Source organism: Nuphar pumila, chromosome 11 (assembly GCF_984573655.1).
Source record: "Nuphar pumila chromosome 11, dmNupPumi1.hap1.1, whole genome shotgun sequence".
Lineage (NCBI taxonomy): Eukaryota > Viridiplantae > Streptophyta > Magnoliopsida > Nymphaeales > Nymphaeaceae > Nuphar > Nuphar pumila.
This window is the reverse complement of record NC_143259.1, coordinates 17,246,525-17,271,707: the sequence shown is the minus strand read 5'-3', so window position 1 is coordinate 17,271,707 and position 25,183 is coordinate 17,246,525. Positions and strand designations below refer to the sequence as shown.

General features: G+C 41.8%; 1 protein-coding gene across 2 annotated transcripts; it reads right to left on the bottom strand.

Moving 5' to 3' along the window:
* Positions 1 to 80: 80 nt before the first annotated feature.
* On the bottom strand, positions 81 to 25,183 carry LOC149822118 (dynamin). 2 transcript variants are annotated; one of them, XM_089980837.1, is made up of 7 exons: positions 24,800 to 25,183; positions 24,170 to 24,258; positions 23,948 to 24,023; positions 10,719 to 10,768; positions 10,325 to 10,636; positions 1,074 to 1,112; positions 81 to 536 (listed from the first exon to the last, which is right to left on the bottom strand). In XM_089980837.1, exons 2-7 carry the CDS (start codon positions 24,230 to 24,232, stop codon positions 348 to 350), a joined length of 729 nt encoding a protein of 242 aa, XP_089836963.1. In that variant the 5' UTR covers positions 24,233 to 24,258; positions 24,800 to 25,183; the 3' UTR covers positions 81 to 347. The 2 variants fall into 2 exon arrangements, with proteins under 2 accessions (XP_089836963.1, XP_089836962.1); XM_089980836.1 differs by having other exon boundaries at positions 24,983 to 25,183.

Genomic DNA, 25,183 nt, shown 5'->3' with positions numbered 1-25,183 from the left:
ATGCAAATTAGACAAATAAGACCTACATTAAGTGTACATATACTACATTTTGATCATTTCAATCAGTTGAACACTGCTAACATTAAGATAAAGTGTTTGAAGTTAGATTTAACATTTACATATTCAAAAAAAAAGTGTGCATGGCCGTTAGATGAACATCGGGTCAGCAACTTTTAATATACCGCATGACCAAGACACTGATACCTGAAAACCATGACAGAAGAAACGAAATATGGAACTTATTGACTTGTAACAAAACTGTGTGGGAAAACAGTTATTGGCTGAGAGCACCACTCTGGATCTTCTCTTGAACTTGGCAAAGAAAACAAATTTTCTTCATGCATATGTCATCTGCTGGATTTCCTCCGTCTTCTCCGGCACTCAAAACAGTCGGCACAGGCGGTATCAAGTTTCGATCTCCTATCGCTGCTTGCTTGGAACTTTTCTGGTGAAACCTTCAATTCTTGGATGAGAACTTGTCGCAACTTCTCATTCTCCTCAGTCAGTTCTTCAATGATCTTTTGGTGTTTCAATAGCTGAAATTCGGGCATGCAATTTGTTTTGAGAGAGAGAGATGAATGGCCAAAATATACATGACCAAATATGCCCATAGATTCTACATAACCATATGACATGCTAACAAACCACCTAAGACCTGGTAGAAATCCTCATCATCTGCTTGTCGTCAATTTTTTTTGCATAAACCTGTGTATTCCTCCTAATCTTCGCAACCATTTGCACGGCCACAAACCGATGAACAAAGGCATCATATCCTCCCAAACAACAAAAAAACAAGAAAACTGCATTCAATCATTCTTGATGACACAACAAATTTTCAAGGACAAACCCATGGCAAACATTAATGCAAGCCATCAAAGGGAACCTATGCATACACGTCATGCTTACATAGAATATGCATGAATTAGAAACCACAGCTGCAAGAATAGAAAAAACATGGCATGAAGAGACTTGCATGAGATTGCACATGTTCATGTAAAATACACATATTTGAACAATGCACCCAGATTTAGATGAGGAGAAAAACAGCAACTGGCGACTTCTGCTGGACTTACCACTTGGAACACATTGTTCTCTGATTGCAACTTACTAGCCTGCAAGGTACAGAAAACTGCAAGTGAAAACACAATACAAAAGGCAACCAAATAATGAGACTTGCGTCATGAACAAGAAGAGATACAAGAAGTTTAGATATTTTTAGCTAATTATTGCTGTTATATTTTAGCTAATTATTGCTACTATGTAAAATAACAAAACTTGGCTGAAGAAAAAAGTGATGCAGTCTGCAAGTGAGAACAATCTCAATTTCAAGTTAGAGTTATTATAATATCCTAGGCAGCAGGGAAAATTTGTCAAGAGGGAAGCTAGGTCAATCTCCATCCCACCCCGTCCTCCTTTTCTTCCAAGGAAGTTCAAAAGTGGGCTAAAGTCTCAACCATCTTAAAGATGTGCAAAATAAAACATAAAGGAAACATGGTCATGGTAGCCATAACAGGCATGCTCCCATGTCGAGTGCAAGCATTCTATTTTGCTGCAGCATATAACGCATTCATACCAAGAAATGTACATGATTAACTCTCCCAGCCATTAGTAATAGGTTGAAAATTCTGAGGAACACTACAAGAGATGCACTGTCAGCCTGTCATAAAGCCCCACTCATGTCATTATTCTCACCATAATCACCATTTTGTTTTAGGCTGAAAAATTAAAGGCTCAGAATAAGATGGTAACTGATGCAGCAGAGATCGGAGTTCCGACGCACCTGGGTGCTGACGTTAGGAGCACTTCTCACAATGCACGCCCACCGTGCAGAAGTAAATAATATCAGACAGAAAACGTGAGAAACAGGTGATCTGAACAACAGATCTACCTTAATTCGGTTATTGAAAGGCAACGACTTACAATGAAGAATAAAGAAAATTTTGGGAAATGGAAATAATGGCTGCAGTGGAAAACAAATGCTGACAGAAATAGAGAAACAATAAAAAAACAAATCATCAATCTTCTCTACCCTATGTAACCCTAAGGCCGGGTATTTATAGACTGCATAAATGGACCTGGATCTTGGGTCCAGTCCCTGGACCCGAGATTAAATCGATGTTGCTGACGTGCTGGATCACCCAGGTGTTGAAACGCTGTCGACGTGCGTGCTTCAAACCTTCGCTCCCCTGGAATAGGTACGCAGGGGCACGTCCCTGCATCGTGGTACCAGACTCGCGAACGGATCCATCATCTGGGTCCGATCGTCCATCCTATTGGTGTCGAGATCCATGGCCACGCCCGGGTCACTCTGTATAGGCTCGGCCCGGTCCTGCTCTGCATCATTCTCTCCTGGTTGGGAAGAAGTTGGCTCTGACAACTTATTGTCACCACAGTAAGCATATAGATCAGACACATTGAAGATAGGCGAAATGTTTCAATCATAGGTAGGCATTCGGACCCAGTCGTCGGAGGATCTTGAAAGGGCCATGTTTCTTAGTACTCAAATTACTATAAGTACCAACTGACCTACTTGAAACTGAACATCACGACGACCTTGGTCCACAAAAGCTTTGTAAGCTTCGTAATTTTCAACAAATTTGGCTCGGACCTGTCGGTGAATATCACGCATGTACTCAATAACATCAAACGCGTCTGAGGCTGGGTCTTGGAGGCTAGTCACAGGTGCTAGATCCACCACATGTGTTGGTGAACGCCCATAAACCACTTGAAAAGGAGACTTGCATGTGGACCGGTTGATGGAACTATTGTAAGCGAACTCGGCTTGCGGCAAGACTAGGTTCCATGTCTTGACATCCTCCCCCACGAGACTCCTCAGTAGGTTCCCTAAGGTGCGGTTCACGACTTCTGTTTGGCCATCGGTTTGCGGGTGGTATGCACTATTGAACTGGAGCTTGGTTTTCAATAAGGCCCACAATGATTTTCAAAAATGACTCATAAAGCGGGTGTCACGATTTAAGGTGATCGAGTGAGGCAACCCATGGAAACGGGCCACGTCCTTGAAGTAATACGAGGCTACTAAAGAGGCGTCAGTGGTTCGCTTAAACGGGACAAAAATAACTATTTTGGAAAACCGGTCAACCACAACCAAGATGGAGTCAAAACGACGCGAGGTCCTGGGAAGACCCACAATAAAATCCATAGAAACGTGTTCCCAAGGCCACTCAGAGATGGGCAAAGAAGTATACAGACCGCTATTCTGACGTCGACCCTTGGACACTTGACACACTCTGGACAAACTTGACAATGTCTTTACGCATTTTGGGCCAAAAGTAGTATTCATTTAACAGTGTGAATGTCTTATCGTATCCAAAATGCCCAGCTAGTCCCCCTTCGTGTAACTCAGAAATCAACTGAAGCCTAAGAGAGAATGCTGGCACACATAGCTAATTACCTCGAAAAAGGTAATCGTTATGTATAGTGAATCGTGGGTCTGCCGTGCTGGTAGAGGAGAGACACCCCTCCCAAACCTGCTGAAAATCAGGGTCCATCGGGTACAACTCCTTGCACTACTCAAACCCAATGACTTGCACGGACATAGTCATTAAAAGACTATTTTTTCTGCTAAGTGCGTCAGCGACCTTGTTCAGAGTACCTGATTGATGGCGAATCGTAAAAGTGTACTCTTGCAAGAAACTGACCCACTTGGCATGTCTCGCACTCAACTTCTTTTGACTATTTAAATACTTCAACGCCTCATGATCCATGTACAAGACGAACTCCTTATAAATGAGATAGTGCCTCCAATAGCGAAGGGCGTGTACAATGGCATAAAACTCGACATCATAAGTAGAATATTGGCATCTCGACTGAGTCAGCTTTTCACTAAAGAACGCAATAGGCATGCGGTTCTGACTTAGGATGGCACCAATCCCCACTTTAGAGGTGTCGCACTCAACCTCAAAAACTGCGCTAAAATCAAGAAGGGCTAGGACGGGGGCACTAATCATTTTCTCTTTGATGAGCGTGAAAGCTTTGCCCGTGGCTGAGGTCCAATGGAAACTAGTACCCTTTAGGCACTCCATGATAGGGGTCATGAGGGTGCTAAAATTCCTCATAAAACGATGATAGGTGGCCAATCCATGGAAACTACGGATCTCTCCTATAGTCCGCGGGGTAGGCCACTCTACAATCGCTCGGACTTTGGCGGGATCAACCTTCACTCCATCAGACGACACTATAAAACCCAAAAACACCACGCTTGACATCATGAAGTCACACTTTTTGGCATTAATATAAAGCTTTTCTTTCCTCAAAATCTCTAGGACTTGACGCAAGTGACTCAAATGATCAGACACAGATGAACTGTAAACCAAGATATCATCAAAATAGACAACGACAAACCGTCTGATACAAGGACGCAACACTTGGGTCATCATATTCATGAAAGTACTCAGGGCATTCGATAACCCAAAAGGCATGACCAACCACTCATACAGCCCATCACGTGTCTTGAATGTCGTTTTCCACTCATCCTCCTCTCGGATAAGGATTTGGTGGTACCCACTTTTTAAATCGATTTTCGAGAAAATAGAGGCACCGGCCAACATATCGAACATGTCATCCAATCGAGAAATGAGAAAACGGTATTTAACAGTGATGTGATTGATCGCCCTACTGTCGACACACATGCGCATGGACCCATCTTTCTTATGAGTGAGCAGGGCGGATACTACGTAAGGGCTCACTCTCACGAATGAATCCCTTTTGCAGTAGCTCTTGAACCTGCCTCAACAATTCAACATGCTCGAATGGGTTCATGTGGTACGCGGGGAGGTTAGGTAGACTCGACCCTGGGACAAAATTGATGGCATGTTGCACCGCCCTCATCGAAGGTAGGCCATCAGGAAGGTCGTCTGGCATAACATCGCGGAACTCCTCTACAAGGGGCACGATGTCCACGGGAATGAGCAACGACGTACTCATAGATGGTTTGGCCACCAAGGCATGGCAATAACCATCCTCCCTACAATGACTCAAGAAAGTCCGATATGATAGGCCCGCGAGCTGGGGAACTTGCTCGGGCTTATCCACAGTGGGAAAACCAGTCTCCTTAATAGGAAGGAGGATTATTTTATGCCCCTTAAAAACAAATGAGTACATGTTCCTACGGCCATCGTGAATGGTCTTACGATTAAACTGTCAGGGATATCCCAAAGGATATGACAAGCACTCATAGGGGCTACATCGCACCACACCTCAGCGTGGTAATGTTCTCCCATAGAGAACCTAACTAGACATCGCTGGGTAATGGGAACCTCATTTCCTCTTTTGAACCACGCTATCTTGTATGGTTGGGCCAGTTTTTCTGTTTTCAAATTCATGGTGGACACAACATTTTCAGAAATCATGTTTTCACAAGCTCCAGTGTCAATGATGACATCACATGCATGGCCCTCACAATTGCACCCGGTTCTAAAGATGTTATTTCGCAACCATTTTGCGAGGGCTGACTCTCGAAGGTACGGTTAGGATATGACAAATAGACAATAAATTCTCGATGTTACCATCGAACTCTACGACTTCGCCTTCATGCTCCCCCTTAACCGAGGACTCACCCTCACTATCTAAAGTTGACTCGATGATACCCTCTATGAGATGGGCGTTCCTATTCATGGTGGGACACTTTGAGGCCATGTGTCCTAACTCTTGACACCTAAAACAACTGATGGTTGACTCACTAGGTTTAGACTTGGACCGTGTATGGTAGGCCGGTCCAGACTGGTCAGGCTTGCTGGGATCTACTTTTGGGGTAAACCTTGAGTCTTCCTTCCTTGGGGAGCTCGCTCCCCTGGTTGGGAAACTCGACTTGGATCGACTAGACGGGTCACTCCGGGAAACTCAATAGTCCTGCCTCCTTTTCAAATTTTCATCCACATTCATGGCATAACTGTTGGCCTGATCCAATGACTCGACTGAGATGCAATTGAAATCATCAGAAATAGCAGGACAGAGACCAGAAATATACCTTGTGACAAGTTGTCGGGCGGTCTCCTCGATTTGCACTCGTAGGGATAGGCGATTAAACTCAGCAGTGTACTCCGCTATAGTACAGGTGCCTTGACGCAGGGTCAAGTACTCCTTGTAGGCTCTCTCAGCGTGGTCTGATGGAACGAACTTGGTCTGCATCAATCTTTGCATCTCTTCTCATGTCTGCACACGCTCTTGCCCCTGTCATTCCCTCGACCTTTGTAGCTCAACCCACCATGTCTGCGCTAGGCCCCTCAATCGAGTGGACGCTAGAGAGACACAACGGTGCTCAGCCACAGAGTGGTAGTCGAAGAAAAAACTGCACGGCATAGGCCCAGTCGAAGAACTGCTCGGGGTTGAATCATCCCGCGAACTCTGGAAGGTCCAGCTTCACCCCATACATGGAGGGGTACTCTGGCGCTCTTTGCTGACGAGGTTCCACTATTCCTGTAGGGTACTCATTCCAGAAGACTTCATCGTCCATCAAGGCATCATCATCTTTGTCACGGTACTGCTCGACTGGAGGTTGATCCTGACGGATTACATTGACATGTGGTCAGAGCTCAGGTCGCGTTGGCCCCTGCGGGATCTGTGTAGACACTGCTTGAAGTTGTCTCGGTCTGGCCCGCCCTTGGGTGGGAGCCATCTACGACCGGCGTTGAGGCACCGATATAGTAGGGGATCCCGTCAACAGGAGAAGGACTGGTCGGTTAACTGGGTCTGGATTGGTAGGAATGGGGTAGTATGGGTTTGGGTTAGGGGTTGGGTTATGGTAGAAGTAGTGGGTCGGATATGGGGCAGGGTTTCAGATCGGGGACGGGATAGTGGATTGGGTCAGGTTCGAGGTTTGGTATGGGTATTAGGTATGGTTTGTGAAGTACTAGGGTGTCTCACCCGATTGAATCTGGATCAAGTCTAAACCTAAACTATTCGTCGGACCCAGAATTGGATAGGTGGGATCATGGATCGAGTTGTGGGGAATAAAGGCTTGGTTGGAACTCGATCCCTGATCCAGAGCATGATGGGTCTGGTTTTGACCCGGCTTAAAATAGAACTGAGGCTCCGTCCAGGTCCGATGCGAGATTGGGTTGGTATTGAATCGCGCATTAGGGTCCAAAATATTGGGTTGGGCCAGATTCGAGATAAGTCGCGAACTGGGCCCAAGTGGGTAGGCTGGGGGATAAGGCTCAAGACCCAGACCCGCTCCCTGGGACCCAAAGGGCGGTCCCCAAGACTCAGATCTCGGCCCTGCTACAACTGGTTTCGGGTCAGACCCTGTCGGGTTCGGACCGGTCCCCCCCCCCCCCCAGCTCGCTGGTGGGCTGTGATCGAGCCCCCACGAGCGGGTTCCAAAGGGAGTGAAAAATCAGCCCCATCTCTCGCTATCGTGGCGGTGCCTGCATCCCGACCCAACATCGGGTTTGGGTTCCGCAGGCCATTTCTGGCTTGCAGAACCTTTGCCGCGGTTTGAGGCCAGGACTGCGCACCTGAGCCGACGATGGGAGACCCTTCGATGACCCCCTGGCTCAGTGGGTAAGCATTGCCAATCTGATTCGTCGTTGCTACCGGGACAGAGTTCAGAAATGGAACCATTTGCTGGAGTGTCACGCGGCCGGCATCCCTATGCAGGCCCGCCTCGGTGCCATCCGGTTGCACAGCAAGTTGGCGGACGTTCGGTTGGACTGGTTCGAGCACCATCGCACCTGCGAGGCCTGCAGCATCGTCGCCCAATCCAACACTCGTTTTCAGCATGGTCGTTGTGTGCGTCTCCACCGATAATTCGAGGGCCACGATCCGGCCTTCTATTCCATCCAAACATTTTGGCATTTTGGCTATATTCTTGCTTACATGTAGCATATTTTCCTAGATCTTCGTCATCATGTCGATCATCCATATCATAGGATCCTTGTTGCCGGTGTCTGATCCTTCTCGTTCCTTCCCGCTCGCAGGATCGTCTCTTGCTTCTTGTGCCATGTCGTCGACCAAGGAGAAAGGGATGTGCTCTGATACCACTTTGATGCAGTAGAGATCGAAGTTCCGACGCACCTGGGTGCTGACGTTAGGAGCGCTTCTCACAATGCATGTCCACCGTGCAGAAGTAAATAATATCGAACAGAAAACGTGAGAAACAGGTGATCTGAACAACAGATCTACCTTAATTCGGTTATTGAAAGGCAACGACTTACAATGAAGAATAAAGAAAATTTTGAGAAATGGAAATAACGGCTGCAGTGGAAAACAAATGCTGACAGAAAGAGAGAAACAATAAAAAAACAAATCATCAATCTTCACTACACTACGTAACCCTAAGGTCGGGTATTTATAGACTGCATAAATGGACCTGGATCTTGGGTCCAGTCCCTAGACCCGAGATTAAATCGATGTTGCTGACGTGCTGGATCACCCAGGTGTTGAAACGCTGTCGACGTGCGTGCTTCAAACCTTCGCTCGCCTGGAATAGGTACGTAGGGGCATGTCCCTGCATCGTGGTACCAGACTCGTGATCGGATCCATCATCTGGGTCCGATCGTCCATCCCATTGGTGCCGAGATCCCTGGCCACACCCGGGTCACACTGTATAGGCCCAGCCCGGTCCTGCTCTGCATCAGTAACTCTGATGGGAAAAAATGAGGAACACCATGCTTCTCTCTGTTAGAGAAAGAGCGCATTGTATAGCAACAAACAATAAAGAACTGACATAATGCACATCCGCAAAACTCATATAAGAGGAATATCACTGTGCACATAACTTGTATACTTGCCTGATCATAAAAAGTCAACTCCACCTTGAAATGACAGTTTAGATCATATATATATATATATATATATATATATATATATATATATATGATGACTTTGAAGTAGGATTTTATTATTAAATAAAGCATCAATGCCCGTAACATACACAGGTTTTCTATAATAAAAAAATATAAAACTATAGTGGCATCGATCAATCATAACCACTTTTAGATTATATTGAAATTTACGACTCAACAGAATACAAGCCCTAAACTTGATAATCAAATTTCAATATTGGTTATAAGTACAGAAAGATCCTAAGAAGTAGAGAAAACTTTGAACAGATCAGTAAATTGTGAAACCACCAATTCCATTAAGCTCCCACACCAATAAAAGAAGAGAAGCTGTCTCACATTGATACTCCAGCTTTGCTCAAAGTACCATATCTTCATGTATACTATTCTCAGTTGAGGATAAAACATAATTCGCTCTACCATGTATCTTATAAATATATACATGTGACATGGAAGAAAAGGTAATAAAAATCATATCAGAAGCATAGAGTGGCAGCCAGTGCCATTAAACCTGGACTGGGTTGATACTAAAAGAACACCATTTTCTGTATTCTTAAACTGTAATCAGCATACAAATTTTAAGCACCTAACTATTCATCCCTTTATTTGAATAGTAAAAGGAAAGAGATTAGGGGTTGAATGAGATAGTTGGATGGTTAGGCCATACTATCATAATCAAGGGGTCTCAGGTTTGACTCCCACGGGGGTCATCCCCCAGCTTGCTTATCAAAAAAAAAGGAAACAGATTAACTTTTAAAATATCAAAAGGAAAAATGACAAGAGACAACAGACAAGTAGTCACTACAGGAGATAAAATGAAGATCCTCCCAGTTCCTGGGAAATCCATCACAGGTTTAATCCAGCCCATCTCCTCATTGCACATGAGGATGTTGACTTGGAGAGAATGAAATGAAAACCTGAGACTCCAAAGGATGCTAGCTAATTTGAATTGCCTATGTCAAAATGAAGGTCGATTCCCTGCACAAACTGACTTTTGGTAACTAAAACTTCAAGTCACGGAAATTGTACTGACAAATTTTTTTTCTGTTAAAATGACAACTGGATCATCACATCAACAATGTAAGTTTTCAGAAGTTCCTCCAAAGTCTATGATGTGACCAGATTTTTGGAGTATAGATGGACCAAAGTCATGAAACGTTTTGAAGCAAACAATTCATTAACTTGCCATGGGTCTTGACAATATTGCAGTCAAAACATTGTTAAGCTTTTGCATGACGAAATTAACAACTGGATTATAGAAATAAGAATATTAATTTATTTGGAATAAAATCTGGGCATCAACTTGGGGAGATAAATCATAAACAAGGGCCTTAAAATGTAAAGAAATGGCTACAGCACCCTGCTAAATGATATTGCAAAAGAAACACATCAGAAAAAAGAAAAGGGCTAACAAGTCATATATGACACCATCCGATTATGTTATAAATAACATGTACACAGTGAACTATATATAACACGTACATATCTACAGTGGAAACCATGGAGACTTCTATTAAACCTACCAATTCATTAAGCTGCATTTCCTTCTCATCTTGCAGAAAAGGACTATTTAAAAAACTACTGATAACTTTTTCAGAGTGATTGCCAAGAGAAGCTTCTGGTAGAATTCCTGTGTCTCCGACCAGATTCTGTAGTCCACTTGTTTCAGTTTTCGAGGCCATCTGTAGGATGTTTCCACTTGAAATTTCACCAGTTCTCTTCAAGGTCTCATCTACATAATTTAGTCTGCTCTGCATTGGTTGAGCGGTAAGATTTTGACCTATAGAAAGTCCAGGCATACCTCCAAGATTCTTCGTCATCTTTGCCATCACTTGCTAGCAAAAACATCAAAATAATTTAGAAAAACTGATAGCAGAAATGTGGATCACTGTAGAAGAAGAGGGAGCACTAGCATACCATTAGACCATATTGGATCTTATTGATCACTCCAGGCTTCAGAGCAAGGCCTGAAATTCAGATGCATGATTGTGTTAAACTTTTGTCTGCCAACAGAACATTTGATACTCATCAATTTCTTATCTTGGTATCTACACAAAATTAGCTTATTAGTATGTGATGCAGCGTTCACGTGTCCTTACTGATGGCGATGAAGGCACAACTCTTTGATGCAGCCTTCATGAGTTCTTGATGGCTGTTGTGAAAGGTACGACCCACACAGTCGTGCACAGAACAAAATGGAATAGCAAGGCCCACGAAGCTTGATTTTATTTCAATCAAATGTCAAATGAACAATATGCTGAATGTTAAAGAAGAACAAAGACAAAACTCTGAACAGTATCATGCAAATGAAAGAACGACTGGGGAAAAAAATGAACAAATGCTGAAAAAAAAAACAAGAGAAAGACTGCCGTATTCTTCAAAAAAGTCCCTTTACGCAACCCTAGACAGGGTTTTTTTTAAAGCTGACCATTGGATCCGGGTCTCGGGTCCGGATCCGGACCCGAGATAGCTTCAGTTTGGAACCGGGCCTTCCCTCTTCTAGAATAGGTGCGCGGTGTTAGAAAGTATGCGAAAATGAATTACAAGAATGCATAATGCATTCATAAGGTCTAACATTGGACAAACACAACTCCATAATGGGGAATAACACAATGGTCCACTAAGGGACACCACAAGAAGCCTACGAAGAGGCATAAGTTACATAAACTTTATTGAATGAGGGCCTAAAAGGTCATACCTTACATGGGGGAATACCCCTCTATTTATACACAAAGGAGTGAGAGAAAGAGTGAGAGAGAGAGAACATTGGGAGGCCCAAAAGGGGACTCGTTGGGCCCCCAACGGTCACATTTGTGACCGTTGGGGGTCCAACGACTCCTTTGGTTGGGACCCCCAATGCAATGCATTAAATGCATTTTACAATAAATGAAAAATAAAAAGGAAAAAGAAAATGTAAAATAAAATACATGTAAAAGATGTAAAAAGACTAAAATATCCCTAATGGGCAGAATTACAAAAATACCCTTTATCGGGTATCATGAGATAAATACATATATATGTATATATGATTACATATATTTTAACACGCGGTATATCCCTGCATCGGGTCACCTCACCTGTGGTTGGATCCTGGTGCTGGATACGATCATCCCTTCCTTGTGGTGGGTCGGGTTCCCTGGCCGAGCCAGGGTCGCGCAGTACAACCTGCTCTGGTACCGCCTGATCTGCTTCATTCTCCCCTGGTTGGGAAGAAGTCGGCTCTGACAACTTGTTGTCCTCACAGTAAGAATATAGATCAGACACATTAAAAATCGGAGAAATGTTTCAATCTTCGGGCAGTTCAAGGAGGTAGGCATTCGGACCCAATCGTCGGAGGACCATGAATGGGCCATACTTCTTAGGGCCCAGTTTACTATAAGTACCTACTAGGAAACACTCAAAACGTAGGTAAACCCAAACTAACTAACTGACTTGAAACTTAATGTCGCGATAACCTTGGTCAACGAAAGCTTTGTACGCTTCGTAACTCTCAACGGGTTTGGCTCGGACTTGCCTATATATATCACGCATGTATTCAACCGCATCAAAGGCGTCTGGGGTTGGGTCAGGGAGACTGGATACTGGAGCTAAATCTATGACATGAGTGGGCGACCAACCATAAACAATTTGAAAAGGAGACTTGCTTGTGGATCTGTTGATGGAACTGTTATATGCAAACTCGGCTTGAGGCAAGACTAGGTCTCAGGTTTGGACATTTTCCCCTACTAGACTCTGTAACAAGTTGCCTAAGGTGCGGTTCACAACTTTGGTTTGGCCATCGGTTTGGGGGTGGTATGCACTACTGAACTGAAGCTTGGTCTTCAATAAGGCCCACAATGATTTCCAAAAATGGCTCTTAAAACGCGTGTCACACTTTTTTGCATTGACATACAATTTTTCTCTCCTCAAAATTTCTAAGACCTGACGCAGGTGACTCAAATGATCAGATAACGACGAACTATAAATCAAATAGACAGCGATAAACTTCCCTATACAAGGGCGCAACACTTGGGTCATCATATTCATGAAGGTACTTGGGGCATTAGATAACCCAAATGGCATGACTAACCACTCATACAACCCATCACGTGTCTTGAATGTCGTTTTTCACTTATCCCCCTCCCGGATACGAATCTGGTGATACTCGCTTTTTAAGTCTATTTTGGAGAAAATGGAGGCACCAGATAAAATGTCAAACATATCGTCCAAACGAGGGATGGGAAAATGGTATTTGACCGTGATGATATTGAACGCACGACTATCAACACATATGCGCATGGACCCATCTTTCTTAGGAGTGAGAAGGGCGGGTATTGCGCAAGGGCTAACACTCTCGCGAATAAAGCCCTTTTGCAGTAATTCCTGAACCTGCCTCAATAACTCGGCATGCTCGGCTGGGTTCATGCGATATGCGGGGAGGTTGGGGAGACTCGATCCCGTCATAAAATCAATGGTGTGTTGAACTACCCTCGTCGAAGGTAATCTATCGGGCAGGTCATCTGGCATAATGTTGCAAAAGTCCTCAATAAGAGAGGCAACGTCCACGGGAATGGACACAAATGTACCCATCAACGGCTTAGCCACTAGGGCATAACAATAGCCATCTTCCTGACAATGGCTCAAGAAGGGCTGGTACGAGAGGCCCGCGAGCCTGGAAACTCGCTCAAGCTTATCCACAGTGGGAAAATCGGTCTCCTTGATAGGGAGAAGGACTATTTTATGACCCTTAAAAAGGAAAGAATGTGTTTTTGCGCCTATCGTGAATTGTTTTGCGATCAAACTGCCAAGGATGACCCAAAAGAATGTGACACGCACGCATGGGGGCTACATCACACCACACCTCGTTGTGGTAATGCTCCCCCATGGAGAACCGAACTAAACGCTGGGTGATGGGAATTTCGTTCCCTTTCTTGAACCACGCCATCTTGTATGGGTGTGACAATTTCTCTGTCTTCAGGTTCAAGGTAGACACAACGCTCTCGGACACCATGTTCTCACAAGCACCGGTATCGATAATAACATCACACGCGTGACCCTTACAGTTGCACCGGGTTCTAAAAATGTTGTTCCGCAACCATTTTGCGGGGGCTGACTCACGGGGGGCGGTCAAGACATGACGGATGGACAACAGATTCTCTATGTTGCCGTCTGTTAAAATATGTGTATTATCGACATTTGTAATCTCGTATATATTTATATTCATATATATATATAGATATATATAGATATATATATATATGTATATATATATATATGAATATAAATATATATACTTTATTTCACCCAAAAGGGTATTTCTGTAAATTCCTGTTTTACGCATATTCCATTTTGGAATAATGCTTGTAATTTTTATTTTTATTTTTATTTTTCTTCTTTATTTTTCTTCTTTTTCCCTTTTTTATTTTTTGGCTTTTGCGCCACATAGGGAGGCTCCCCAAAGAGTCGTTGGGGAGCCTCCAACGGTCACATATGTGACCGTTGGGGGCTCCCAACGACTCTCTTGGGAGCCCCCTTTGTGGCTCCTTCTTATGCTTATAAATAGGGGCTCTCCCCTTTGTATTTTTGTATCCTAGAGGGAGCTTATGCTCCATTGTAATGGGGTTTTTACCCCTTCTCCATTATTCTTCAATGATATGCAACTTATGACTTTATGTCATATTTTTCCCTTTTTATGGGTTTTATATGTTAGCACATTATGTGCTTATGTTGTTTCCCTTTAATGGGTATATTTGCACTTCACGTGCATAAGTATGGGTTCATTATTGAACCCAATGTATTTCAAGTCACTTTCTAACATGGTATCAGAGCAAGGTCACGATGGGGTTGTCCTTTGGTGCAACGGAAAGCGTGTCGCTCAAGAAATGGTGAAGTATTCATTGCTCTTCCTTTTTGCTTTGAAGTTATTCGGTATGTATCCCTTTTCTTAAAATATTATGCATTTGAAAATATGTTTCTTGCATATAGTTTGTTCGTTTAATGGTTATGATAGTTGAATTATGTCTTTTCACATTTCGTGTGCTCGTATATTTTAAAATTATCTCCCTCAAATTTGGTGAACTCGTTTGTTGTTCAAATATATAATTTGTGTTTATCGAACTACTCATCGCATATAATAGCAATTTATGTTTTTTTAAAATTACCTTCAATTATGTGAGATTTAAAATTCTTACATAACTATCTCATGATTGACCTATAAGTTAATTTTTAAAATTATATATATGATTTCTTGCTAAAGTAATGATCTTTGCTTAAAATTTCTTAACTCTCATATGAACCCATATTTGATTTGAGTTCCTCTTTTGATTATAAATTTTAGTGCATTTTTTGAAAAATTTGATATAATCCTTATATGAAAATCTCTCACATCTAAAAATCTTTGTTGAATCCTAAAGTAGTTCTTGTTAATGATAACTTATAAGAACTCCTAAAAGTTTTTCAATGTTTCTTTTTTGAAAAATTGTTTATGATAAACCATTAGGAAAGAATTTTTAAAAGTAATTTCTCACACTACATAGAGTGCATAGTTCATCTTTTGCATCCTTTTGGTATAAATGATTTCATTTTTCATCTTTATAAACTTGTTGGTTTGTATTTTTCATACGGTTTCGAAACCTCTTAATAATATCTTTTAAAAAAAAAAATGCCTACATTGACCATAATATGGTTTTCTTTGTCCTCAATTGCAATTGTTAAATTTTGAGAATTTCAAGCATTGCTCTTTTTATAAAGTGCATACTTGCTCACTTTTGTGTATTTTTGTGTTTTGTGCACATTTGTTTCTCAAATATTTGCGCTTGTATGCATTCCCTCTTTTTTATGAAATACATGCCTTAGTGCATGTTTGTTTACACCTTGGTGTGTATTTGTTCAAGTATTGTATGAGTGCCTTCGTGCACATCTTTCATAAAGCCTTTTGTGCTCACATGTGTATTGTCTCTTCGTAGACATGTTTACATTATGGAGCCTTTATGCACATTTATTTTTGTGAAAAATATAATGAATTTAGATATTGAGTCCTTTTTAAATCATTGTAAGTGCTTTTAGCACTTTGAATGTTTCCGCATATCTCATCACAATCAAAGGTTTTTTAAAATTGTTGTATGGGATTTAATCCCAAATTTATAAATTTTCAAGTGTTTTAAATATTCATTCCTTAAGTATTGTGTTAAAGCCTTCTTTGTGAACCATTACGGTTCTTATGATTTCTTTGATTAAAGCTTGATTGTCTTGATGAATTCTTTATGTTGTTGTTTATTGCTTAATAAGTCCTTTTTGGTATAAATGACTTGTTTGAAGATTAAGCATAATTTGTGTTTATGCAAAATTGTTGTTATAAAGCACATTATTGATTATTGGACCTTTTGATTCAATTTTTTAATCGGTCCTCTTTTCTTTATTCCTTAAGTGTTTATTGCCTTTTTGTGGCATTTATATTTGTCCATCACATGTTATTTAATGCATCTTCTATTTGGCCTTATTATTATATTAGAGATGTTTGTTGAGGTGAGTTATGGGCACCTCGTGTTATATCATTTTAGTTTGTCCACCTTCCATATTATAGATGGTTGTTGAGGTGAGTTATGGGCACCTTGGGACTCTAAAATGATTTGTTGTATGATCTCTAATTATGAGTGTGTCACTCATTTTTTCTCTTGTGGCCATTGATATTATGGATGCTTCTATGTAAATGTGGACATATGGTGTTTTAAAACCTTAAAAGTTTTAAGGTATATTAAATCAAGGGTTTTGGGATTATTGCCCAACCTTTTCTTGTTTATGAATCTTATGAGTGCATTTGCACATTTATGATTTTGTGTTCTTGTGATTTTGCACAAGTATTCTAAGTGTTCTTGGTGTGTGTATGTTCACACATTTGTTCTCAAGAATTTTATTTTATCGATTATAGTATCTTGTTGAAGATATTTTTTACATGCATGTTATTGTTATGAGAATTCATTTTAAAAGGAGTATTGTTTTATTCAAGGTTTATTTTCATTACAAGTTTATTGCCTCAAAAGTCTTTTCCTTTTATGCCCATTATCTAAGTGTCATCATATGTAGACAAGAATTTTATTACACCTTCGTGTGTTTTTAGCCCTTTGTTGGCTTTTGCTCTCTTGGTTTAGTAGCTGAACACACTTGTCTTGAGTGTTTTTATATGTAGACAGGACACGTTGATTCACACCATGGTGTGTGATTTTTAGCCTATGTTGGCGTTTGTATCCTTGTTTTAGTCGCTTAAGATGTATGCCCATGGTTGGCTTATTTCACTCATTTCAAGTGCTATCATATGTAGACAAGAGATGTATTATGTTTTAGCCCATGGTTGGCTTATTACTCTTGTTCTAGTAGCTGAACATACTTGGTTTTAAGTGTATTTTTTACGTAGACAAGAGATACTTTTTAGTCCATGTTGGCATGTATTCTCTTGTTCTTGTCGTAGATGCACTTATTTCAAGTATTATCATATGTAGACAAGAGGTTCTTTTACACACCTTTGTGTGTGTCTTTGGCCTTTAATGGCTTTATATTCTTGATCTAGTAGCTTATACACTTGATTTATGGGTTTTGAAGGACTAATGAGGAAGATGTTTGTAATGGATAAACTATTGTTGAAATTTGCAAAATTTCATTCATGACTTATGTTTTTCAAGCAAATCATATTTTTGATATGCATATCAAGTTGATTTCTTAGCATTTAATCTATATATTAAGTGCTTATGGTTTTTGCCACCCTTATATGCAAAATGTGTATTAAGTATGTCTTTCATAAATGATTTTAAAACCTTGTGAACTCTTGGGTTTATTTTGCCTAAAGTATGCTTGGAGACTTTGTTTCTCTTGTTTGGCACTTCATTACATGTTTGAAGCATGTTCATTAATGAGTTCTTTGAGTATTAATTCATTTCATGATAAGTATATGCATATGCTCTTTATGGCCTTTTTGGGCCCTCATTCAATAATGTTTATGTATATCATGCCTCTTCGTAGGCTTATTGTGGTGTCCCTTAGTGGACCATTTTGTTATTCCCCATTATGGGGTTATATTTGTCCAACGTTGGACCTTATGAATGCATTATGCATTCTTGCAATTTATTTCTGCATAATTTGCTTCCGCTCATTTTGTTTTAACATGATGTATGATTTTGAAACTTTGGTGTCATTTCTGCATAATTTGCATAACTTCTAACATGTGTCATCCATAATTATGCTAGTTAGAAATGTTCCATTTGAGTAAAAGTGCAAAGATATGTTTTACTTGTTTCTTTGTTGTTTTTCTACAGGATCGCTAAGATGTGGAACATTAGGTACATCATGGATTCGATCGATGGTGAATTGGATTTGAAGACCTAGCTCAACTGTCATGAAGATGGAGCTTTTTCCTTAAAGATTTTTTGAAGAATTGGACTTTGTTTCAAGACTTCCCTCTGTTTTGAAGAAATGTTTTTCCAAACTTTCGGGTTTTTCCCCGCAAAGTTTGAGGGGGGATGTTAAAATATGTGTATTATCGACATTTGTAATCTCGTATATATTTATATTCATATATATATAGATATATATAGATATATATATATATATATATATATATATATATATATATATATATATATGTATATATATATCTATATATATATATATCTATATATATATATATGAATATAAATATATATACTTTATTTCACCCAAAAGGGTATTTCTGTAAATTCCTGTTTTACGCATATTCCATTTTGGAATAATGCTTGTAATTTTTATTTTTATTTTTATTTTTCTTCTTTATTTTTCTTCTTTTTCCCTTTTTTATTTTTTGGCTTTTGCGCCACATAGGGAGGCTCCCCAAAGAGTCGTTGGGGAGCCTCCAACGGTCACATATGTGACCGTTGGGGGCTCCCAACGACTCTCTTGGGAGCCCCCTTTGTGGCTCCTTCTTATGCTTATAAATAGGGGCTCTCCCCTTTGTATTTTTGTATCCTAGAGGGAGCTTATGCTCCATTGTAATGGGGTTTTTACCCCTTCTCCATTATTCTTCAATGATATGCAACTTATGACTTTATGTCATATTTTTCCCTTTTTATGGGTTTTATGTGTTAGCACATTATGTGCTTATGTTGTTTCCCTTTAATGGGTATATTTGCACTTCACGTGCATAAGTATGGGTTCATTATTGAACCCAATGTATTTCAAGTCACTTTCTAACACCGTCAAACTCCACAACTTCCCTCTCATCCTCGTCCTCAACCAAAGACTCACTCTCACTCTCTGATGCTGACTCCACAATACCCTCAACAAGATGGGTGTTCTTGCTCATAGTGGGACACTTAGACGCAACATGTCCTAACTCCTGACACCTAAAACAACGAATGGTCAACTCACTAGGTTTGGCTTTGGACCGGGTATGGAAGGCGGGTCCTGACTAGTCAGGTTTGCTAAAGTTTGCTCTAGGCTTTGAGTCCTCCTTTCTAGGGGAGCTTGCTCCCTTGGTTGGGAAACTCGACTTAGGTCGACTAGATTGTTCACTACGGAAGGTCCTATATTCCTGCCTCCTTTTCAGTTTTTCCTCGACATTCATGGCATAACTGCTTGCCTGATCTAATGTCTCAACTGTGATACAACTAAAATCATCAGAAATAGCAGGACGAAGACCAGAAATGTACCTCGTGACCTGTTGGCGGGCAGTTTCCTCGATCTGCACACGTAGGGAAAGATGATGGAACTCAGCAGTGTACTCTGCCACAATTTGGTTGCCTTGACGCAGGGTCAGGTACTCCTTGTAGGCTCTCTCGACGTGATCTGAATGCACGAATTTTGACTGCATCTCCTCCCACGATTGTACACGCTCTAGTCCATGTCGCTCTCTCGACCTCTACAGCTCCACCCACCATGTCTGTGCTAGGCCTCTCAGCCGAGTAGACGCTAGAGAGACATGACGGTGCTCAGCGACGGTGTCGTAGTCGAAGAAAAACTGCATGGCATAAGACCAGTTGAAGAACTGCTCCGCATCGAACAGCCCCGCAAACTCCGGAAGATTCAGCTTCACCCCGTAAGTGGAAGGGTGTTCTGGTGCACTTTGTTGACGAGTCTCCACCATTCCTGCAGGATACTCATTCCAGAAAACGTTGTCGTCCCACACTGCTTCATCACCCTCTGTGCGGTACTGCTCGCCTGGATGCTGGTGCTAACGAACTCCACCGATGGGCGGTCGGCGCTAAGGTCGCATCGGTCCTTGCTGAATCTATCGCGGCCTGGCTTTCCCGCGGGTGGGGGCCATATGTGGTTGTCGTTGTTGCATCGGGATGTAAGGAGGTCATACTAAAGGTGGACGGGTGTGTTGGGTCTCAGGCTCTAAGTGGGTAGGAACGGGGTAATACGGGTTTGGGTTATGACAATGGTGTTGGATCGGTAAGGGGTTAATGGGTTGGTTTGGGTTCGGGTATCGTGTTGGGTTGATATAGGGCTGGGATGATTCGCCCGACTGGATATGGATCGGGTCTAATCCTAAATTAGTCGTCGGACACAGATTTGGATAGGTTGAATCGAGGATCGAGTTGTGGGGGTAAAAGACTTGGTTTGAACTCGATCCACAATCCATATGATTATGGGTCTGGTTTTGACCCGACTCAAAATCAAGCAGGAGCTCCGTCCGGGCCCGATACAAGTTTAGGTCGGCATAGGATCCATTTTGGGGTTTAAAATTAATGGGTTGGGTCAGATTCAGAGTGAACTGCGAACCAAGCCCAACTGGGTAGGCTGGGTATGGGGCAGCAAGACCCGGACCCGCTCCCGAGAACACAAAGGGTGGCCCTCGGTAACTGGGTCCAGACCCGATTAATATGGGTTCTTGACCAGATCTTGAGGGGTCAGGTCCGAACCACAGGGGATCGATCCCCTTAGCTTGCGAGCGGGCTACGACCGAACTCCCGCGCGCCGGCGCTGGGAGGATCGACAGACCCATCCCAGCCCAAGTTGAAGTTGGCGCTCCAACGGTCTGATTTGGCGTCACGCTCGGGCCACGCAGGTCGGGTCTGGCCTGCAGCCCCTATTGCGTGGGTCGGTGCCAGACCTACGTATTCACGCCAATGAGGGGAGGATCTCCAATAGGCCCCAGGGTCGGCTGCGTCGCAGTCGTGCCAGGGTTCAGCATTGGCGTACCTTGCTAGAGCGTTTCTCGGCTGATAGTCCTGCGCAGACCTTCCCCAATGCCCTCCAGCAGTACCGCAGGCTGATGACCCAGTTGGGCTAGGTCGATCGTTGCAGTCGTGATGATGCTTACTGCGTCGTCGCCCACTGTGGTACCCACTTGTTGGGTTGTCGTCGGGTTCAACCCTACTGGCGATTCTATGGCGACGAGCCGACCGTCAATCCCATCCAACCCTTTTTGTGATCCCTGTCATTTCTTTGTTCATGCGCAGCATGTTCTCTTGCATTTTTGTCATCATTTCCATCATGCATATCATTGGGTCTTCAATACCGATCTCCTCTCATTCCTTGCCTCGTGCCGAATCGTTCCTCGCCTCTTGAGCCATGTTGTTGCCGAAGGAGGGCGCCTAGGCTCTGATACCACTTTGATGCAGCCTTCACGTGTCCTTACTGATGGCGATGAAGGCACAACTCTTTGGTGCAGCCTTCACGAGTTCTTGATGGCTGTTGTGAAAGGTACGACCCACACAGTCGTGCATAGAACAAAATGGAATAGCAAGGCCCACGAAGCTTGATTTTATTTCAATCAAATGTCAAATGAATAATATATTGAATGTTAAAGAAGAACAAAGACAAAACTCTGAACAATATCAGGCAAATGAAAGAACGACTGGGGAAAAAAAGGAACAAATGCTGAAAAAAACCAAGAGAAAGATTGTCGTATTCTTCAAAAAAGTCCCTTTACGCAACCCTAGACAGAGTTTTTTTAAAGTTGACCACTGGATCCGGGTCTCGGGTCCGGATCCGGACCCGAGATAGCTTCAGTTTGGAACTGGGCCTTCCCTCTTCTAAAATAGGTGCGCGGTATATCCCTGCATCGGGTCACCTCACCTGTGGTCGGATCCTGCTGCTAGATCCGATCATCCCTTCCTTATGGTGGGTCGGATTCCCTGGCCGAGCCAGGGTCGCGCGGTACAACCTGCTCTGGTACCGCCTGCTCTGCATCAGTATGTCAGCTTATGTGCACAAGCAGTAAACTGCACAGTTTAAGCATGCTTTGGATTCAACATAGCCTTGAATAGGATCTGTCCGTTACTGAATCAACCCTCCTTGGATAGAGCAAGAAAAGAACATCTTTAAAAAACAGAGTTAGAAACACACAACTTTGATTCTGGACCTCATGATGGCCTATATTTCACGTCCCATTTACTCATATTCCTAAAATTAGTGTGTTATTCTATTATTCACGTCATTATACTTCAGTTTCCCAAAAAGTCTCCACTAACAAACTGATCGGGCGACAACTCTAATATTCTTAGTGTCAACTACACGATTTCAAAATCTTAGTTGCTTTCCAACTGGTAAACATAAGTTTTGACATCAAGATTGTTAAGGCTGAGAAACATGTTAAACCACCTGAAAGTCGAGCCACTTGGATGTGCTTATGCAATATCCAATTGCCTAAGAAAACAACAGAATAAAATAAACAATAGGCATATGTGTCAACAACAAAAATTATTTTTCCTAAACGTTTGGACATATTCGGCGAAGGCCTAATGATGCTCCAGTTAGAAGGATGGAGAAATGGGAAAATATATTAGTTAAAAGAGGTCGGGGTAGGCCTAGGAAGACTTGGATGGAGATGATAGGAAAGGATATGAATGCTTTGAACCTCACCGAGGACATGGCATTGGATAGAAATGATTGGAGGAGAAGGATTCATGTGGAAGATCCAGAATGATTTTCTTTGTTGGTTCATATCGCCGACCCCAATTGTTTTGAGATGAAGGCGTTGTTGTTGTTGTTGTTGTTGTTTGATACCAAGTCCTAGTCTCTGAGGCTCAGTTGTGATTGAAAATGGATAGTATCAGGTCCAACATCCCAGCGATGGATCAGTATAATGAGAACAAATTGCAGGATAGAGTCAAGAAGTTAATTGAGAAAAACAATTAACACCAAGGAATAGTAACACAGGGGAATGGACCTATTTAGGAAGATAGAGAACTTCATAGAATTGTCAATAGAACATAAATGCACCATCAAACTTCTAAGATATTTTGCCATATACTCTGATGCATGTTCCCTGTATAAGCAAAACAATTATTATTTGTCTCAACACCATGGACTCTATGCCAGATTGGTATTTTGAATCTTTGATATTGTGAAGGAGTTGGTTGCTAGGCATTACTTAGATACAAGAGGTTGGGACATGAGAGTTCATTTCTAAACTCTATCAATCTCTGAAGAAAGATTAAAAAAGAACATGGCAGTTCAATTCTTCTCTTCATCCCTCATTAACAGACATTTTTTATTCCATTGAGCCAGCTTAGTCTTGACTCCAGCTTGTGATGAGCCACTCAGAATCAGCTCGATCTCATGGCAAGGTGCAGATTGGCTTGGGCTTGGGCTTGAGCTCAAGCTTGTGTTGAGCCAAAACAAACCAGGCTCGAATGAGGCAAGCTCCGTTTGTTTGGCTCTTTTGCTAGCCCCATTAATTACTAGCCTGATGTGTAGTGCACCAGTTTTCACAAAGGATGATGCCAATGAAGGCACTTTTAGTCCTGCCAAATTGAGAGGTAGAATGACATTACGGGGTTTTAAGCATACCAAATAAAAAATGGAAGCACCCTAATTTAGACTAGTCACTTATTATAATGATAATAACACCACTAACAAGGGAGCATAAACCACCAGGTTAGAGGTTAGCTCCATGTTATGCAACCACATTCCTAAATAACTTCCTGACATCATTCCAAACGAAGATTTTATCCCTAAATTATATCCTTTCCATTGTTTGTCTCTTCTGAACTCACAAGTACATCTCTATGACATCAGAAAAATACGTATTGTAAGGAAATGAGAGAACTATTTACATCTTTCTGAAATGACAATGTTCATCATCAATATGAACCACTTAATGGGACCAAGAAATAATACATCATACAACAAAGTTCACTAAGTCAACCTCATTAATATGTAAATGCTAAAAGTACTTTATTGGAAATACCTACCAACACCAAAACCATGACCAATACCAATTCCACAACCCACACCAGCTTCAATGCTCTTCAGCCCCAACCTCCTTAGCTGAGTAACAAATATGAGGAAAAGTAAAAAGAACAGTAACTGGATGACCATTCAGATATGCGTTCTTTTGTTAAATGGAAAAATAAACAAACAAAGAGACAACTAAAATATCACAAAGAGAATGGTAACAAAGATGTCGCTCTTACAGAGCTATTCACATGAACTCCAATCCCAGAAACAGCATCTGTTGCACCCCTGGTGGCACTCATTACTTGGTTCAGTACTGGTATTGCACCTGATACAGATATGTAATTAAGACCTCATGAAGTTCACAATGTGAATACTTTAGATGCATGTTTGAATTCTGGTTAGAATGCTTTGGAAAAAGTCCTCATTGTCTAATCAGCTTAAGTGCCTGCAAACACTATATTTCTGACACCAGTTGCCATTCCACTAGAAATATGGTATAAAATCAATGAATAGTAAGATAAGTTATACTGAGCAGCGAAGTTAAACTGTCCCAAGCAGTTTTCCGCACTTTTTAACCAAAGAAAATAAATTCAATTGCAAATCTAACAAGAAATTCCTCAACAAGATATTCCAACATCCACAGAAATACAAATTCTCTTGTTCGAAGACAAACATCAACACCAATACACTCTGCACATTAACAAGCAAGAGAAAGACCTCTAACCAACAAAATACTACTTACAAATTTAACCTACAATATGCTACATCATCAAAAACAAAAAAAATTGAAATACAGCAGCGCCAAGAAAGAGAGAGAGAACCACTCAACATGGTGTAACAATGGGAGATCAGAAAATCATGATTACCATTACATTGGTGTCGTTCGTCACAATTCCTCCCACTGAAGAAGCTAACAGCATTCTCTCTCTCTCTCTCTCTCTCTCTCTCTCTCTCTCTCTCTCTCTCTCGTATGTGCTAATATCACTATTTTCTCCCAAAAATATTTCGTGGGGAGCGACCAAAAAGAAAGATAATTGGGAGATGGGTACCCAAATTTAAAGGACGGCCGACTCCGATACCAATCCCGCAGCCAACCCCAAAGCCTGTAAAGACCTGCCCCACCTTCAAAGTAAAGGGATTCTCCATCACCATCCCCCTCGATCCCTCCATCCAAGCAAAGAATAATGCCTCTTTTGCTCCTTTTCTCCTCTGTTGGGTCACCTCTTCAGACTCTTCTTTTAAAACCAATG

What these genes read in the sequence shown, in the direction of transcription:
- LOC149822118 (XM_089980836.1), bottom strand. Translation starts at nt 25,103, where the DNA reads ATGGAGGGATCGAGGGGGATGGTGATGGAGAATCCCTTTACTTTGAAG. An exon ending in AGATCCAATATGGTCTAATG is followed by an intron (nt 10,637 to 10,718) that starts GTATGCTAGTGC and finishes TGTTTTTGCTAG; the next exon opens with CAAGTGATGGCAAAGATGAC. An exon ending in AAATGCAGCTTAATGAATTG is followed by an intron (nt 1,113 to 10,324) that starts GTAGGTTTAATA and finishes TGTACCTTGCAG; the next exon opens with GCTAGTAAGTTGCAATCAGA.